At 41.7% G+C, this 14,437-nt stretch overlaps 1 protein-coding gene across 8 annotated transcripts in view; it reads left to right on the top strand.

The window, feature by feature from the left end:
• FGFR2 (fibroblast growth factor receptor 2) overlaps positions 1 to 14,437 on the top strand; it is an 83,748-nt gene that overhangs the window by 26,675 nt on the left and 42,636 nt on the right. For all 8 annotated transcript variants that reach the window (XM_017809256.1, XM_017809258.1, XM_017809262.1 and 5 more), the window contains 2 exons: positions 1,359 to 1,528; positions 7,534 to 7,657. In XM_017809256.1, the coding sequence (XP_017664745.1) occupies positions 1,359 to 1,528; positions 7,534 to 7,657 (294 nt within the window). The remainder of the gene's footprint in view (positions 1 to 1,358; positions 1,529 to 7,533; positions 7,658 to 14,437) is intronic.

Genomic DNA, 14,437 nt, shown 5'->3' with positions numbered 1-14,437 from the left:
GAGAGATGTTGTTAAAGGATTTATTCCTGTATTTTCTGTCCAGCTGTATTTTTATTTAGAGAGGGGGGTAGGAGGATTTGTGAGTTTGCACTGATTGTAAGAACTGCTATAAATATTTGAGGAACGGAAGAGTTTATTTATAGTGGAGTGTTGGGCTGCTAATGAAGGAAATGAAACAAGGCTGAGAGAATTGGAGTTATTTTTCTGGACCACTCTAGTCCTAAAAATTCCACGCTAATCTGATTTGCTTCAGGAAAACTCCATTGTAAAAGAAATTAATGTTTCCTACTATTAAACAGATCTTGAATATTTAACTTCTTAAACTGCTATGGTGAGATGACTGAAGCGATGCCACGAAGACATTGTGAAATGTAGCTGAAGTGGTTCATGGATCCAGAGCATGGGATAACCTTTGTCTCAGTCCAAATTTACTTCTTGGGGGGGGGTAAAAACAGGATGGGCAGTTGTATGTTCTGTTCTGCTGTGTTTCCTCTACTGCTACATAACAAACAGTTAAGAACCTGGATGAGGGAGGGGTTTTCCATGTGCTTCTCATGCTGTTCGTGGTGGCACAGGCTGGGCCAGAGCATGGCAAGGAGGGAGTGAGAGCCAGGAGAGCCATGTCAGGGTTTGGGAAAAATGATCACTTCGCTGGGCTGAGAGAGACACTCTCATTTCATGCCATGTTTGTGGACATCACTGAGTGTTTGTACTTTGACAGGCTCATTAGAGTGGGAAATCCCTGCAAAATGATAAATGCTTTTTCTGAGTTTTGCTGATCCACATTTACTCGTTTTTTCCTCCTCTTTGGTTAAGATTTCAGAAATATATTCCAGTTGTAAATACATTTCAGTGGTTTCAGTGACAGTAACAGCACAGTTCACCTTGGCATCACACACTGTAAGTTTTGATGTGCTGTCCAACAGGTAGGTATGCTTATCCCCCTTCTAAAAGAAGGGGAAAGATGAAGGATGATGCTTCTAACAGGTCTTCTGTCCTGCTCTGTCTGGCTTCCCTTCTGATGTCCAAGAATTCAGAGTTTCCTGAGCACTCACAGTAACTCAGCTTGAGGTCAGAAGTGTCCAATGAAAACTTGGTCCCTCCGTCTTACTTGGTGTACACAAAACAAAGCTTATCTGTGGCTGATTATTGGAATTTTGTCATGAATTAAATACTCATAGCAGCAGACTGAGCCCTTTACAAAACTCTGGTTGACACTTGTAACATGATTTCTTGTTGGGAACTCTTGCTAAACTGTGCTTCCAATGAACGCGTGAAGCTCTTTGCCTGCGGAAGCGGCTGGAGAGGGGGCTCGGTTTCCAAGTACTGACATTTCTGGATGTGTCTCTTTGAAACAGGGGCACCTTACTGGACACATACAGACAAAATGGAGAAGAGGCTACACGCTGTGCCAGCAGCCAACACCGTCAAGTTTCGTTGTCCAGCGATGGGAAACCCAACACCGACCATGCGGTGGCTGAAAAACGGGAAAGAGTTTAAGCAAGAGCATCGTATTGGCGGGTATAAGGTAAGGTCTCATGGTGGGGTTTTGTAATTTTTGTTCTTGACCAAAGCTGTAAAACAAAAACAAAAAAACCAACCCAAACAAAACAACCAAAAAAAATCGAAACTTAAAAACTTGCTGAAGTCGACAGAAAACCTTTTAATGGCCTGGGATCAAACGTCGAAGCAAAAAACAGTAGTTGTTTTCTTCTGGGGAAGGGTGGGTGGTTTCTTTGGCGGTTACTGAGCACCAATTCTGTTTTTTTTTTTTTTTTCCTGAAATTCAAGCTTGTAGCATAGCAGTGCAGCTAAGGATTATTTATAGAGAGTTATTTGGAAAACTAAAGACTGACTTTACAGAGCAGGTTAAGACTCTCTTGCTCTGTTCATTTTCAGCTGCATTGTTGGCCATCCACTCTGGTGAGTGTAGGCAGCTTAATAAAGGAAGGGTTGGAAGTCAAAAGTTATTATTTTCTATAGGGTTTATGGTCTGTGAAACTGAAATGGGAAGAAGAGTTTGAGGGAAAGTAGCAGCAATTACTTGGAAGGGTCTGTTTGAATTTTAAACAGCTTCAGATTAGATGTCTTATTCTAAATTGGTGGTTACTGATTAAGGGAGAGTTTTAGGGAGGCCAGCTTGCTCTGTGTGTTAGTGCACGGACCTTTAACCTCCTGGTATCTGCCTGGGTCAGGTCAGAAGTCAGGGTTGGGTCATCTTATCCCGCTCCTCACAAGGAATGGGAATGCGTGACTTTGATGGCAAATCGCTGTCCAAGCACTCGCCACCCTGCCCTGCATTTCTGAGTTACTTGAACCTCTTCTGCAGATCTTCTGTCAGCGGCTTGCTCACGTCCCCGACACCTCAGCAACTTCTCTCCAAAGATGAGAAGTTTCCAAGGTAGTCACCTCTTGTCACGGTTATAAGGCACAGCCTAGAACTCCTGCTGAGCTGCTCAGAGCAATTTGTAATGGTCATTAAGACAGGAGTTAACTTTTGTCAGGCCACGTGGTGACCTCAAGACTGAGTCCTGAGCTCCCCTGTCCCCCGCTGCCTTACCCCCAGTATTTTTGGGGTGCTGCTTGATTGAGCCAAGAGTTGTATTGCTTTGCGTGCTGTTGATTCAGATGCTGCTTGGTGCAAAAAAAAAAAGAATCTGTTTTCCAGTGCAGAGGAGGACAAGCCTCAGTCTCCTTTCTTCTCTCTCTGGATTTACTGCAGAAAGTGTCAGTTTTTCCAACATTTGTGTTAGTGGAGAGCGGAGCCCAGAAAATCTCCTCGCATGAACGCTAATTATCTAAGTAGACTTTTCCATCTATGTTTGCTTACACCATAAATTACTGTTGGTTATGAGTGTACACCTGGCAACACCTTCTGCCTTTCATAACGCTGTGGAGTGTTAACGAATTGGCTCCAGTTCAGTGATTTTTTACCTTTCTCGGTGCTTTTTTAAAAAACAAAACAAAAAAAAGCCAATTAAAGAAAAAAACCCAACCAAACTAATCCTGTCTTGGAAAATAATAATAACTGCTCTGGTACTAACTAGGACGTTATTAACACTCTGCATCTTGTGAAGGGGAAATGCAGATATCACTCTTGAAATCCATGAGGGAAAATGTGTGTCTGGAGAGGCAGGATGGAGGTACCTGGTCTCTGCTTTGGAGGGTGACCTTTGGCAGAGTAAATCAGCCCCTCTGGGGCTCCATGCTGGCACTGCTGCCCTCTGTTAGGGAGAGATCATTTAGATTTGTGCCCATTAAGTGGCACAAGTTAAATTTTTTTTCGTATCTATTAAATGTATACAATTTCCTAGGTATGTGTGTCCTCTGGGAAAAAAACACGGATGCCTGTTTCTAAAGCTAGCTGGGTTAGTGAAGTCTATACCTTTAATTATATACTATAACTTATATCTCTTTAGTCTGAACCCAAAAAAGAGGTGACACAGCTGAGGTTTTTAGGCTTTCCTGTTGCTCAGAAATACATTAAATTATCTGGTAGGATTTACTTATCATTGTCAACTCTACCAAATCTCTATATATTCTATATTCTGTCATTTTGAATAGTCATCTTTTAAGATGGAAGCTTGTTTCCAGTGAATGGGTGTTGAAGAGTGAGGCCCCCAGAGCTCCTGGAACCCGTGTCCTTAACTTACTAGAGGGACATAATTAAGTCACTGTGGGCTTATTCAAAATTACACCAGAATAAAGAGAGAATTGTGTTTTCTTGACACCACTATACCAACAAACCTTTCAGGAAGGAATCCCCAGGAAGGACTGAGTCTGTCTGTGTTGGTCTGTGTTCAGGGAGGTATCACAGCAACCCATGATAGTTCCTGCACGCGAGTTTGTCTTGAGCCTGGGCGTTGCTCTCTGTAAAGCATTCCTGTGGAGATACAATACTTTTTGGGTGACTACAACAGCTGGAACCAAACCTGGCCATATCTGATGTTTCATTTTGGAAGACAATCATCCCCTTGAAGGCTGAAGGGACAAAGCAAAGGGAAAGAAAACGTGAAGCTTTCCACTAATCCTCCAGCCACCTCTTTCCTGCCGCCTTGAGCTGAGAAATCTCTTCTTGTATTGTCTTTATCGGAATCAGATAGTGGCCTGTAGCACTTTGTCCCTCTGACTAGGAATGTATTGAGTCAATTTGCACTCAGGCAGGGTAGCAGGAGGGTGTATGTGCTGACCAAGATAGCTTCCAGAGTGAAATTCCTCCACCGTGACTAATTCTGGGTGGTGAATTTCAAAATCGATCCTTTTATGATTTTTCAAGATAGGCCCAAATTTCTTACAGTGAGGAGAATATGATCAGCTATTGAATGTCTAAATCCCTTTTATTCTTTTTTTATACCTGTCTCTGAAGCGATGATGGCTCTTGCTTATGCCTTTAAAGGCATTTTATACTTTCTTTGAGGTAATAATCTAAATCCTCTATGAGAGATCAGAGGAGCCTTTGCTTTCCTGTACACCACCCAGAAAGCAAATGTACTTCTATCAGCTGTTACTGTTTAAGCTTTAACAGGTGTGTGTTTTCACCTATGCATTTTGATAACACTGCAGTCGTCTTACACACATTTAAATTCAACCGGGTAAATACAGAGTAAGGAAAATTCTGACTACAGGAACAACTGCACAAGCCCATGGCTTTTGCAGGGATGTTCTGCAGTTGTTCTCTTTCCCTGAGCAGTACCACTATATGTCTGAACGGTGCTGATTTTAGGGAGAGTTGTATTGTGGTTTCTAATCCCTTTTCTTTCGAAATTATTGAAAATTGTCCCCTTTTGACTAATTTTTAACTAAGTGGCAACTTTTCGTGACATTATCTTTTCAATGAAGACACGTATTTTAAGACTAAACAGAGCTGTCCACTATTTTTTATGTGATACTCCAAAAGCAAAATGTTTCTGTGAAAAATTCCTTGCCCCTTCCTCGGTTTCTCACCGATATTTCTTGGCATTTTGATTCCAGTTTAAGTTTCCAACCTCCAAACTATATCTTAAGGGTGCAGTAGTATGAATTTGGTACTGAAAATCTAGTTTAAATATTTAATCTTTGGGAGAGCTGTTTGGAAGAATTGGTTAAAATTTTGATGGAGAAAATTTGCCAAAAAACCATGTCAGTAATTTGCTAACCATAACTGGTTAGGAAAAAAACCACGTTGAGATTATATTTATTATCTCAATCTTTTTGCAGATGAAGTACCATTTTTGAGTGCGAAGCACAGATAAAACATGAAAATGGGTTTTGCAAAGCGATAGGAAAAAAAAGAGAGGGCAGAGGTCCCCAGCAAAGGGGAGTTTGTCTGGGCTTTGCAATGCTGCACTTGTTTCTGGAAAGCACTAAGCCAACAAGCTGAATCTAGTTGGATCCAGAGCCATGGCATAAATCCAGTTGTGTGACAATGTGTCACAACTGCTTTGGGCCTCTACAACAGTTGTTTAGCTTAAACTGAAGTGGCTTAAGCTGTTGTTTCATTATGAAGATATTATCTCTGCTCATTGGAGTTACTAGAAGGGGAATTGCACAAATACTTTTTAATTTTGCAATCCGGTATATCCACTTGTGTCAGTAAGCTAGTTACGTTTTCTTATTGAATGCTAAACAATTTCTCGTGTTTTCCTATCAAATTAATGACTTGCAGTTAATAATTTTTATTTTGTTTTAACTTTTGTGGAACCATGATCTGTTCTTCCTGTTTTGCAGTCAAATCGGTTAAAAACACTTGTTCTGATTCCAAGAAGTGTGTTTTAACTTGTCATGGTGAAAGTTCAGGTCACTTTGACCATGTCTCCTTCAAAATAACTCATAAAGAAGTAAAATATTCAAAACATGTTGCTGTTGTATTTGTTATTTGCCAGTTGTTCATGACAGTGATTCTTCCCGACCCAAATTGTGACTTTCAAGGTTGCTTAGCAGAATAACGAGACATTAAAATAACACTGATAAACTCTTTCTGGCTTTATGAACTTATTCCTTAGCTCTTCATAGTGTGAAGAAAAATCAATATATGGTTTTCATGTGTGCCATCAAAAGGAGGGGCTGAGGAGAGAGGCCTTAAGTCAGGTCTGGCAGTTTTGAGGCTGTGTCACACAGTGCCCTGACATTAGGTTAACACCCACGTTCTTCACCTGCTGCTGGAGTCTTGTCTGTATTTTCTTCTCTTTTCAAAGCCCTCATGGTCAATCTTTAGCTAATATTATTAGCTCATGACTCAGCAATAATAGTAATATTGAGATATTGAGCTAATTACTAGCTGGGGGAACTAGGAAAGCCAGGAGCCCCTGGCAGAAAGAACTTTTCTTCCAGGCTTTGAACTGAAGGCGCTTTTACCTCCAGCAAGTGTGAGGGCTAAGCTCTTGGCACTGGGATGCAGCCCTTTGCTGCCTTTTCCTGCTGGATAAGGACCTACACAATAGTCAGGCATGAAGCAGGATTTCAGAGCTGTGGTTGTAATGATGTTTTAAGAACGTATGGTTACTGGAAGTGTCACTGAATGGTCCATAAATTTTTCTGGTGTTCTGCACTGAATTACTACTTTCCATTTGGCTGATTAAAATGACTGTACCAGATTGTGCTTTATTCCATTTGCTGAAATATGTACTTTGCAATTGAAACGTTGTACCTTACAGCTACATGATGTTAAACTTTTTGAGCGCTCTGTCAAAAATGTAATGCTAAAACAAGGGATTAGTCGGTCGCCAGCAGAAGGTCATTTTGGGAGCCAACTCATGATGCAGGAAATATATGTGTTCCGGATGACTCTGTATCCTTCCAGTATTGGGCTGGATCCTATTTTCTGTGAGACCAGTGCCAGTGTTCCTTTTGAGTTCAAATGGGAAGAGAATCAGCACTTTTAATGCATTCTGTCTGAGGAGGATTGCGTGAGATAAATGTATATCCATATGCTCCCTTTCCGTGGGTGTTTTCTTCAGGCGTTTCTCATGAGGCAGCATCTTCATTTCTTTCTTGTGGTACCCCAGAGCAGCAGGAGGTCTGTCAGCTCCGTGTGTCTGGGGGAGGGATCCCAAACATCACCCCTGGGTACTCTGTTTCTCCAAAACACGAGGTGTGTGATTGAGCTATTAGGGAAAGATGGAGACGTAGATGTTAAGGGATCATATCCATCCTTTATTGCTGGTGGGCAGTTATTATCAGATGATTGTTTGGAGACGGATGGGAAATATCCTGAGGGTGTGAATTCCCTTTAGAGTGGATTGAAAGGTAAAGTCCAATACGATGAGTGTTGCTAATTGGTGCCATCCTCAGCAGGGCTGAGAGTGCACCAATGTGTGCAGTGCTCAGAGCAGGGGCCAGGGAAATTTATAGCAGAACGTGTGGAAGCTTCCACTGCTGCAGCCGTGCTGTCCCAGATCAGGCATAAATAATTTCGGTGTCCAGAACGGTTGAACGAGCACAGAAGAGGCTTTTAGATGTGGATTACACAGGGTTAACCGTTCGGGGAACTGTGGAGGTGGAGAGGGTGAAACTGTGCTAGTGAAGATCTCAGCCTCTCTTGTTCCATTCCCCCAGGTCCGTAACCAGCACTGGAGTCTCATCATGGAGAGCGTGGTCCCGTCAGACAAAGGGAACTACACGTGCATCGTGGAAAACCAGTACGGCTCCATCAACCACACGTACCACCTCGACGTGGTGGGTGAGTACAGCTGGCACGTGGAACACTCATTGGTTCTCACTGATGAGTTCCTCTATTAAAACATTTAGAACTAAGCTGGTGCATTTTTCATTAATTTTGGAGGTGATTTCACAGTACTCCAAAGATAAGATTTCACTACATGGCCAATTGCTACATAACTTTATATATTCACCCGTCTCACTCGTGTCTGTAGGACTAATCTGCCCATGCCTTGGCAGAGGTGTAATATCCATGTCTAATATCCACCTACAAGCTTACCATGACAACTAAATAAGAAATGCTGATGCAATTTTAATCCTTGGTATTACAATTTAATTATTACTTTCACAGTTGTACTAACACAAGTTTTAATAACTGCGGTTATGAAAACCGTCGAGCAATCCTTTAGATTGCTGTTATTATAGCTGAAATGATTTTTCTTGGTTTTTTTAATGAAAAGCTAGATGTTGAATTTGGTGAAGCTAGAGCAGATCTGGAGCTTCAGGAAAGGTGCTTTGAATTCACAGCAGTCTAAGAGAGATCTGACTGTAGCCTGTTGTGTGGGCTCTGAGCAGTCCCTGAAACACAGATGATAAAAACTGTGGAGAAGTGTTTTACCTGAGGACAAATTCTAAACAGCTGTGTGAAGTCTTATGTAGTAGCAAAGCTGTGATTCAGCAGGACTATTAAACACATGCTTAATAATGTTAACTTATTAATACCCAAATCCTGTTGACTTTAATAAGGCTTGCAGATATTTATTTAAGTGCTTAGCTAAATTAGGGCTTGAAATCTCAGAAACCATTTCTGTTCACCTCTGCTCTTGTTGATTAGCCTGGATGGGTGTGAGCAATTTTATTGACTCTGAAGGCATTTCTGTCCACAAGTAATGGGTTCTAATAGGACCTGCTGGCAGGACCTTTGGGGATCTGAGCTATGGCTTCTGAAGCATGTCTTGCTCTCTCCAGCTTTGTGAGGTGATCTGAGCGTCACAAGCTCCGTGAATAGAGCTTTTGATTAATCAGTATTGAAAGCAAAAATTAATTTGATTACTGTAAACTGGTTTTGGCTGGTGACTGACAGGGCAACTCCATACATTTTCTGTGCAGAATGTGAGTTTGGGTTTATATGACCAAAACAATGACAAAATTTTCATTTCCCTAGTTCTTGATTGGTTTTACATGAGTAAAAATGCATCCCTTGCGTTGTTTTGGATGGTCTTTAAAAAGTAGTGTCTTATTTTGTCTGAGGCCACTTAAATCTGTGGAAACCCCCAAATCCAAAAGAAAACAAGTGCCAGCTTCTCAGGCAGCAAGAAAGGAAAAGGTTCCCTGTGAAAATGCTGAGGAGAGGCAGCCTTTGTGGAGCAGAGGAAGAAGGAAGGATCATTTTGTGATGGGGTTACCATAGGACTAAAGCCTTACCACCAGCCCTCATACATTTAAGTCTACGGAGAACCACCCAGCTCACCTCTACTTGGTTTTTAGGTAGTCAACACTGAAAGCAGTGAGGATTTTCATAGCCTTGGCGATATTTTTGTCATCCTTGGTGTAGAGTGAGCTATGGGTATGGTTGAGGTGAACTGAGCGACTGGCAGAGCTATTTCTTGTTTGAACACTTGTTTAAACAAAGTTTATGGAGGGTGCAGCAGCAACGGCTGCTGGAGGAGGTGGGAAGTTGTGTTCTGCATGATGTGGTTCTCTGCTGGCCACCTCACTGAGGGCACAGGCTGCTGCCATGGGCTTGCCAGGGACCAGGCTCCACTCAAAGCCTGTCCTTGCTGAAATGAAAGTGGTTAAAAATTCCCTTTCTCTGCCCCCCATCCTTTTTCCCGTCCCACTCTGGCGTGTTTCTTGTTGACCATAAATTTCTTCACCCAAGCAAATGTGTTCATGGGTGATGCGGTCACTTGAGCAAATATTTGTCAGGAGCCTTCTCACCTCCTCTCCCCCCCTTTGAGCCTTCTGAATGTCTTACATTGAGGAACATTTTGCACAAGTTTATTTTTTCTTGCAGTAAATTATAGCGACCTGCATGAATGAATGGAATGGTAGTAAGGATTATGTCATTTATTTAAATGTCTAGTCCTTTCCTATAGAGAGGCAGAAAAGTAAATAATGAGGGTTTTCAGAAGTGACTAGTGATTTGAGGTGCTGGGTACCCAGCTGATGGCACCCAGAGGACCTTGCTTGGGTCCTGTGAGACATGAAACCAGAAGTCCAGAAATTACTTTTGCAAGTCACCACCTGCATTTTGGAGTCCTGAGTATTTAATGATTTTACTACTTTTTTTCATTTAATTTGATGAGTTCAAGGGTGTAACTGATAGTTTACTTTGCAAACCCGTGTATGGAAGGTGCACCCTAAGATACTTCGGTTGAGTTTAGTGTGAGTCTCTTGAGACACCATGTTGGGACTTTTAAACTAAGTGGGGATTGATGTTTGAGAGCTCAGCCATTTCTGTGTGGCTGAAAGCTTGCAGTAATTGTGGAGCATAAAATTGCTGAAGCAGTAAATTAAGGCTGGCCAGAAGGGGAAACTCTGACAGTTTTTCTAGTGGAGACAGTTCTACAGAGTCAATTTTATGCCTTTTTTTTTTCTGTTTTCATATGAATTTTCAGTTCCCACAAGGTCGTGGAGAGTTATGAATGTTTGTTTAGAGGCAATTGCGTACGCAGACCGCATCTTACAAACTTCAGGTCGTAATTTTAGGTCAAGTTCTGTGTAGAAAACTGTCAGTTGAAAGCCTCTGAAATTACTTTTCCTATATGGTTTAACTGGTTCCAGAGCTGATTAAGTGTAAGTAATAGCAAATGGTATTAAACATGGTAACATATTACACTAACATGAGCATCTGACTATATGGTGTAATGTAGAGAACCCTCTGATTATGTCACAGAGTTGGGAGGTATCCCAGGAAAAATCGTGCCAAATAGTGACACAATGCTAGTTAGGAATATGCCAATAACTTTCCAAACCTTGAACTCTTTTGACAATTAAAAGCCTGGAGCCAGCAGGGCTGAGAAGTTTTCAGTCAGAATGTAGGTGTGAAGTATTCTCATTTTTACCTTGTAATTACTTGCAAGAACTCTTTAAAGAGTCAGCTCAGATGGTCCTGTTCAAACTTACAAACCTGGCAAAACCCTTGCACTGATTTTTTTTTACAATTGGAATAGAAAACGCAGAAGAAAAAAGCAGCAAGTCATTGGCAGCCTCTCTATTGCACAGGATACTTGTGCACAGTGATTGTGTTAGCAGGGAATGGTCCGTTCAAGTTGGCCAGGATGTTCTATGTTGGACAAAGTTATTCTTTAAATGTTTGGGATACCCCAATCAATGGCCTTTTTCTTCCTCCTCCTCCTCCGTTTCCAAACAGGGATTTAAGGAGGCTGTTTGCTCGGGGGTTAAATGTGTTTGATTGCAGTAGTGGCAAGTGGTGGCCATACAAAACTCCTTTAGGACGCTGGGAAAGGGAGAGGAGTCGATTTTAGCTTTTTTATTGGAGTACTACCCAGAGGCTTCAATTAATATCAGATACTTACTGTCCAAGGCAGTGTGCCAGGGCACAGTAATTGCTCACAACTGAAATGCGTCAAGGCAGGGAGAAGGAAATGTCACTGTCCATTTTAGAGATGAAAACCCGAGCTGGGGAGTGATGAAATTTCTTGCCCTGGGTCACACAGGAAGCTGGCGACAGAGCCAAAAAGTAAAGCTGGTCTTTGAATCCTAATCCAGTACCTTAATTAAAAGAATGTTCTTTCCCTTGTATGGTTTAGCCCATCAGCTGGTTTTTTACATGCAGCTGAAGTGCCTCTCTCTTCCTTTGTATTTAACAGTAGGTAGAAACTTGCGTTTTTATAGTAAGCTTACTAATAGACTAACTCCATTCTCATTAAATGTATATAAAGTCGTGCAGTCTTAAGGGAGAGGGAACGAAAACGATGTGGTTTTCGCTTATGAGTTGCATTGTAGTGAATCCGGGTTGCAGGAAGCAACGTGGGAATGCAGCCACTGAGACTAGTATATAATTAGATCACTCTTGGATTGCAATTATCGCTGGGGTACAATTTCAGCGGCGGCAGCTCTGTTTGAGCATGGAGGAACTAATTGAATTTGTGTTTTAACGGCAAAGGAAGAAAGGTTGGGCTTTGAACAGTCCTAGTGCAGGTAGCCATTTCTGCCCTATTTAATGGCATCATCCAGGGAGACAAAAGATGGTTTGGTTTCAGATGAAGTTCCCCATGTTACCTCACTTACTGAATTTTGTAAGCAGCTGCTATAGCACGACACATCTTCCAAAAATCTATAGGATGACCCTGCTGTTTACTATGAAAACGAACATGCCACAAATACATTTTTTTTTTCCCTAAAGAAGTCCTTTTGCAGCCAGTTTAGCTGTGCTTTGACCAGTTTTCCATTTGCCTAATAGCCATGCCTTTGGCTCTTGTTACTGAGGAGTGAGCTCCAGGGGTGGCAGAGTACAACACAGTTGTCCCTTAGCAGTAATTCGTATTTTCATATAAAACCAGTGTGAGAGTAACTTCTCATCCAGAAAGCATTTTAAATGCCTCTCAGTTTAAAGCTTGTGCCTCGGAAATCTCATGTATGAGTGATTTTACTGATGGGCTGTGCAGAAAAACACTTTTGTTCTGAACTCTTGGAGGTTTTAGAGCTCTAGGATGAATTTTATTCTTGTTTTTTACAGCATGTTGTTAAAAATCTGATTAAAGTGGAATCGACATTTTGCTATTGGTACTTCACTGTTTTTATTTCCCCTGGTCTAGGCAGAAGGGGAAACTTTTGCCTTTGTTTCTAGTCAAGTTTTATTTTTGGGTTTTCATGTGCTCTCACAGTCTCTAGCTGTGAACATGGCATGAGCACATACTTTTTTTTAAAAGGCATGTTTCCATTTTGTCATTCCTTAATTCATAAAAACATATGTATTGTTGTTTGCCTTTAGCTGGGCCTTGTTTTGTCGAAATAAAGCTTGGAATTAGTTCGACTTAACTACAGTTTGTTCCTTGATTTCCAAAGAGGTGCCTTTAGGATTCGGGTTACACGCGAAAAAGGAACTGACACCAACTAAATACATGCCTGGGACGTTGCATCACTGGTGTCTGGCAGGAGTGAAGTGTAGGTATTACAACCAAGCCTAAACTTGCATTTCTGGCAGATGTGCTTGTAGTTGTTGACTGGCTCCTTTACACTGACAAGCTTTGGCTTGATGTCTTCACCCCCGGCGCAGGACATGATGAGACAAGGACGGGAGGCACGAAGGAATCCAGCCTGGTGCTTGCCCTCAGGGATTTGGTTAGGCCGAGAGGGAAGATGGTTTTATCGAGTGTACTGATAAGTGTGTGGACTTTACACCTGGCACCAGGCTTTTTGGCAAGGTGTGTGTGCATCTGAGAAGGAATTACGCAAATGGTTCGGTGCTGGGGGCTGTGGTGGTTTGCTCCTGGAAACAAAGCCCACAGTGTGATGGTTCACCTAAGGGAAAATAAAAGCTTATGGGTCCTCCCCCCCGCTTTCTTAATAAGGTAAAAATATTCTAACCCCGTGGTTTTATAGCATTAAAGCTTCTGATTTCATTGGAGTAGCCTGGCTAAATTACATTTTATGGACAAATACTAGTGTCATTACTTCATCTGCTGGGTGAACAGTGAATTTGTCATGTTTGGAATGCTTCCTGCAGAGTCTGCTGGGGAGGACTGGTCTCCCTGTCCCACTTTCTGTCTTATTACAGCCCCAAGGCAGGTATTTCTCTTTCTTTTGATGAGTGATGAGCAGGATATTGTTTCAGCTCTGTTATTATAATTTTTAATCATGCCTTGTAATTTGCGCAGTATCCTACTCGTGGAAATGCAAGTAGGAATTTGCAGGAGTTGTCTGAAGATGCAAACAAGACTGATGCCTTGTTAAATCTGCAGTTGGCATGTGTCAAAAGCAATGTCTGTGCCTAATAAGAGGGGCTTTTTGACCTCATCCAGGCTTTTCTAACGATTTTATTAGTGAAAAGAAATGGCAGTGTAATTGGCGGTAAATTGGTAAAGCTATGTCCTCTTGAAAATAAAAAGGCATAAATCTTATAAAAAAAATACAAAAAAGCTGCAAAGGAACTGGTACAGATTAGATAAATGGACCATTTTAAAGGCAAACACGAGGTTATTAATCACGTCTGTCTAATTAGTGAGGAGGTTCTGCCTATGTTTCTTCTTATTGTCCCAAGCATGAGAGGAAAGGCAGAGGTGGGACAACCCTATGGCTGCAATGGTGGTGGGTGACATAAATCCTGAGACCACCACACTGGTAATTTTGGGGATAAAACTGGGACTAAAAGAGATGTAGCACAGAGGGACATGGATGGTATTTACAATCCAGGAGAGGAAGAAATCATTAAGGGTTAGGGAGGTCAGGTTGTCGGAGTGAGATAGGTAAGAGGGTGAGAGATCTGACAGGACCAAAGCATGGAAAAATCAGTAAAATTCTGTGAAATTTCTGTGAAATTCATTTCACACAGTGAAATTCTGTGTCCAGTAAAAACCCAACAGGTCACACTTAGAACCTTTTGTGTTGTATCCTCTCCTCTCACTGCTCTGCAAACCATTGTGTGACCTGAAATCCAGAGGTGGCTGTGATTTGCAGGGTTTTGAGCATTTTAAGCCATCAGGTCCTCTTTGGATTGCTGCTGTTCTCATGGTGCAGCTTCAATAGCAGCTGTTCCACTTAAACATAAAAAAGGCACATTAAAAAATCATAGTTTGTTAAACACTTTTGAATGTTGAACTGCTCTGTAAATATA

The sequence above is a fragment of the Lepidothrix coronata genome, unplaced genomic scaffold (assembly GCF_001604755.1).
Source record: "Lepidothrix coronata isolate B3197 unplaced genomic scaffold, Lepidothrix_coronata-1.0 Scaffold25, whole genome shotgun sequence".
In the NCBI taxonomy this organism is placed as follows: domain Eukaryota; kingdom Metazoa; phylum Chordata; class Aves; order Passeriformes; family Pipridae; genus Lepidothrix; species Lepidothrix coronata.
This window is presented reverse-complemented; position numbering and strand designations above follow the sequence as displayed.